The following is a 2845-nucleotide window of genomic DNA, read 5'->3' as shown; positions in this document are numbered from 1 at the left end:
ATGTAAGAGAAAACCAAAACTGTTGAAAATAAAAAATAACTATAAAAACAGTATGCAGGGGCATTTTGGCCCAAAACTGTTAAAATCAAAATTTTTAACTATAAAAATAGTATGGAGGGGCAGTTTGGTCCAAAACTGTTAAAATCAAATTTTCTTCACGATTATTTCCTACTGCTTACATGAGACCAGATTTGGAGGTTGAGCAAAAAGAACCATATCAGCAAGTACCTACCTGTACATGGAACCATTTTACTATAAATAGAGTATTTCTTTCCAATCGTATTCAAACAGGGAAGCGGGTATTATTATAAGGGAAAAAAGACTTACTCTTGGGGTTTGATGAACTCTCATAGGCCAAGAAGGGAACATGTCAAAAGTAGCCGATGGCCTTGGTACTGTTGTGTATAAAACTGCAACAAAATTACACAGTTAAAAAAATCTTTTACAATAAATCACATCCAAGAAATTAAAAACAAAACATAATCACACATTAAAAAAGATTGAAGTGGGTAGAAAATGGATAGCTAATCCATATCTTTTGACACTTTCAAACCCTCTTTTTCTAATTAGACATACTAATAAATGTATGTTCTTGAGGGTGTGGTTTTCAAGTAACAGATAAAAGTGAACACAAACTCAAAACTCAAAAACATACAGGACAGTGAAGCAGGTCCATCCCATGACTCCATTAAAGTTGATGACCAGGGAAATCAAAACTACTATTGTTATCTTTTATAACAAGACTTCAAGTATCCTTCCACTTGTATATTATATATTATGGGGGTGTTTGGCAAAAAAAAAAACTTATTGCTTATTAGCTTATAACTTATTAGGTTATAAGCTAATAAGTATGGGGTAACTTATGAAAAAATGACTACTTATTAGAGGTTTCCATCAGAATAAGTTATTTTTTATCCAAACACTTTTTTTTAACTTATATATAGCGGTGTTGAACCTCTAATAAGCTAATAAGTTGTTTTAATAAACTTAGCCAAACACCCCCTATATCAATCAAAATCAACAACAGTTTCCCTATTTAAACAAGTATCACAATATGACTTGATTGCCTTCATAAGGCATTGTTTTTCAAGATTCTCAGATTTCTGAATAAAACTCAGCAAATTATCCTTGTGCGAGACTCTCTCAACCTGCAAACCCAAACAGAAACTATTTGACTTTTCACCTTAGCATATATATACTGCATCCTACTGATACTGAGAAACTTAAAACTCTTTGATTACCATCTGCTCAATGATTGGGCCCCCATCAAGCTCCTCCGTGACAAAATGGGTTGTGGCACCAATCAATTTGACCCCAGCTTCAAAAGCCTGTCATTCTCCAATAAAAAACATAAAAACATAAAAAGCTTAAAACAGAATTTGGAAATTGGAACACAGAACCTGCCTGCCTAGATGGATTTCCTCCCTTGAATGATGGCAATAAGCCATGATGTATGTTGATCACATCCTTCCCATATCTTTTCAAAAAGTTTCCAGACAACACCTGTCCTGGGTAAATAAACAAATAAGACCTTTTTCCCAATCCTGCTGCTATACTACTACTAGAAAAACATTTACCTGCATGTATCTAGCAAGGACCAAGAAATCTGTATCTTCAACCAACCCCAATATCTCATCTTCTACATTCTTCTCCTTTGACTTGGACAGATAATGATATGGAATCTCATGTCTTTCAAGGAACCGCATCACATGGGTATTCCCCACCCTATCATGATTGCTGTTCAAAATACAGACATATTATACATATCATTTACTGGTCAAAGATAACAAATAAAAAAAAGTTCCATGCTTTACCTGATTACAGAGCTTATCTGAACCGGAAGTTTTCCATCTTGCCAAGCATGCAGTAGATCAACAAGACAATGGTCCTGCACCAGCAACCTCCTTACTAATATAATACTATTTTTGGTTTTCACTAACAATTTTTTCTAGAAAGAAGAAGAAGAACCTGCTTAGAAGCAAGAAGAGCAATTTTATATTTGGGGTCTACAGAAGGCACTCGAACAAGCGATTTAATTGCATTGAACATCTTTGATAGGTCAAGTAAGTCCTCGTTCATTTGCTTCCGCTGCCATTTAATTGGGTCGAACACAAACTCACTGAAACACAATTTATTCTTACTTGTTACTTATCAACTTCATGTCAAGTTGGGATTATTAGTAGATTAATATACTTGCACTTGTAAAACCAACATACAGGGGAAAAAATCCATTCATTGATTGGGATACAAAAAAGAAAGATGCCCAACGTATACAGGGGAAAAAATCCATTCATTGATTGGGATAAAAAAACATACAAAAGAAATACGAACCTCCTTTGAAGTCATTCAATCTGGCTAATGCAGAAAACGGATCGTCGTCGGTATCAGCAAGTGATGACTATATTCCTTTTTCTCTATTTCTTCACATCACCATGGCACCTCCGACCCACCACGACCGTCGATGAACACCAACAGCAATCCCTTAAAATGTTATGAAATTGAGGCTGACCCGCCACCGACTGAATCGCCACAGTAGCATATCGCCTGGAGAATCCAAATAAGAAAGAAGAGGTGGGGAAAGGAAGCAGATGGCAGAAGGAAAGGAAAAGAAAGAAAATAAAATAAAAGGAGTCGAGACAAAACCTGAAAGTATTCCACTGGACGAAGAAAAAACCCTAAATCTTCTCATTTTCTGCAATCGATTGTAATAATCACATCAACATGGCACCTCCGACTCACCACCACCGTCGATGAAGACCAATCGGGAAATCGAAGCAGATATTTACCATTTGCGTTCATAAGAGGTCGGAGTGGATATTAGCGAAAGCAGCGATGGTGGAGAAAA

The 2845-nt window shown here is 36.0% G+C and overlaps 1 protein-coding gene across 1 annotated transcript; it reads right to left on the bottom strand.

Annotated features, from left to right (window-relative positions):
- Nucleotides 1-1007: 1007 nt before the first annotated feature.
- On the bottom strand, nt 1008-2236 carry LOC111877206 (formyltetrahydrofolate deformylase 1, mitochondrial). Its single transcript, XM_052771847.1, has 7 exons — nt 2217-2236; nt 1969-2119; nt 1815-1888; nt 1578-1737; nt 1405-1503; nt 1242-1328; nt 1008-1148 (listed from the first exon to the last, which is right to left on the bottom strand). The coding sequence occupies exons 1-7, from the start codon at nt 2234-2236 to the stop codon at nt 1008-1010; spliced, it is 732 nt and encodes a 243-aa protein (XP_052627807.1).
- Between the last annotated feature and the right edge of the window lie 609 nt (nt 2237-2845).

Source organism: Lactuca sativa, chromosome 5 (genome assembly GCF_002870075.4).
Source record: "Lactuca sativa cultivar Salinas chromosome 5, Lsat_Salinas_v11, whole genome shotgun sequence".
In the NCBI taxonomy this organism is placed as follows: Eukaryota; Viridiplantae; Streptophyta; class Magnoliopsida; order Asterales; family Asteraceae; genus Lactuca; species Lactuca sativa.
The sequence above is the reverse complement of the archived record's forward strand: the minus strand, read 5'-3'. Positions and strand labels throughout refer to the sequence as shown.

Coding starts and splice junctions, on each gene's coding strand:
- LOC111877206 (XM_052771847.1), bottom strand. CDS start 2,236: ATGAATGGATTTTTTCCCCT. Junction 2,120..2,216: donor ATGAATGGATTTTTTCCCCT/GTATGTTGGTTT, acceptor ATTGTGTTTCAG/TGAGTTTGTGTTCGACCCAA. Junction 1,329..1,404: donor GAGGAAATCCATCTAGGCAG/GCAGGTTCTGTG, acceptor GGAGAATGACAG/GCTTTTGAAGCTGGGGTCAA.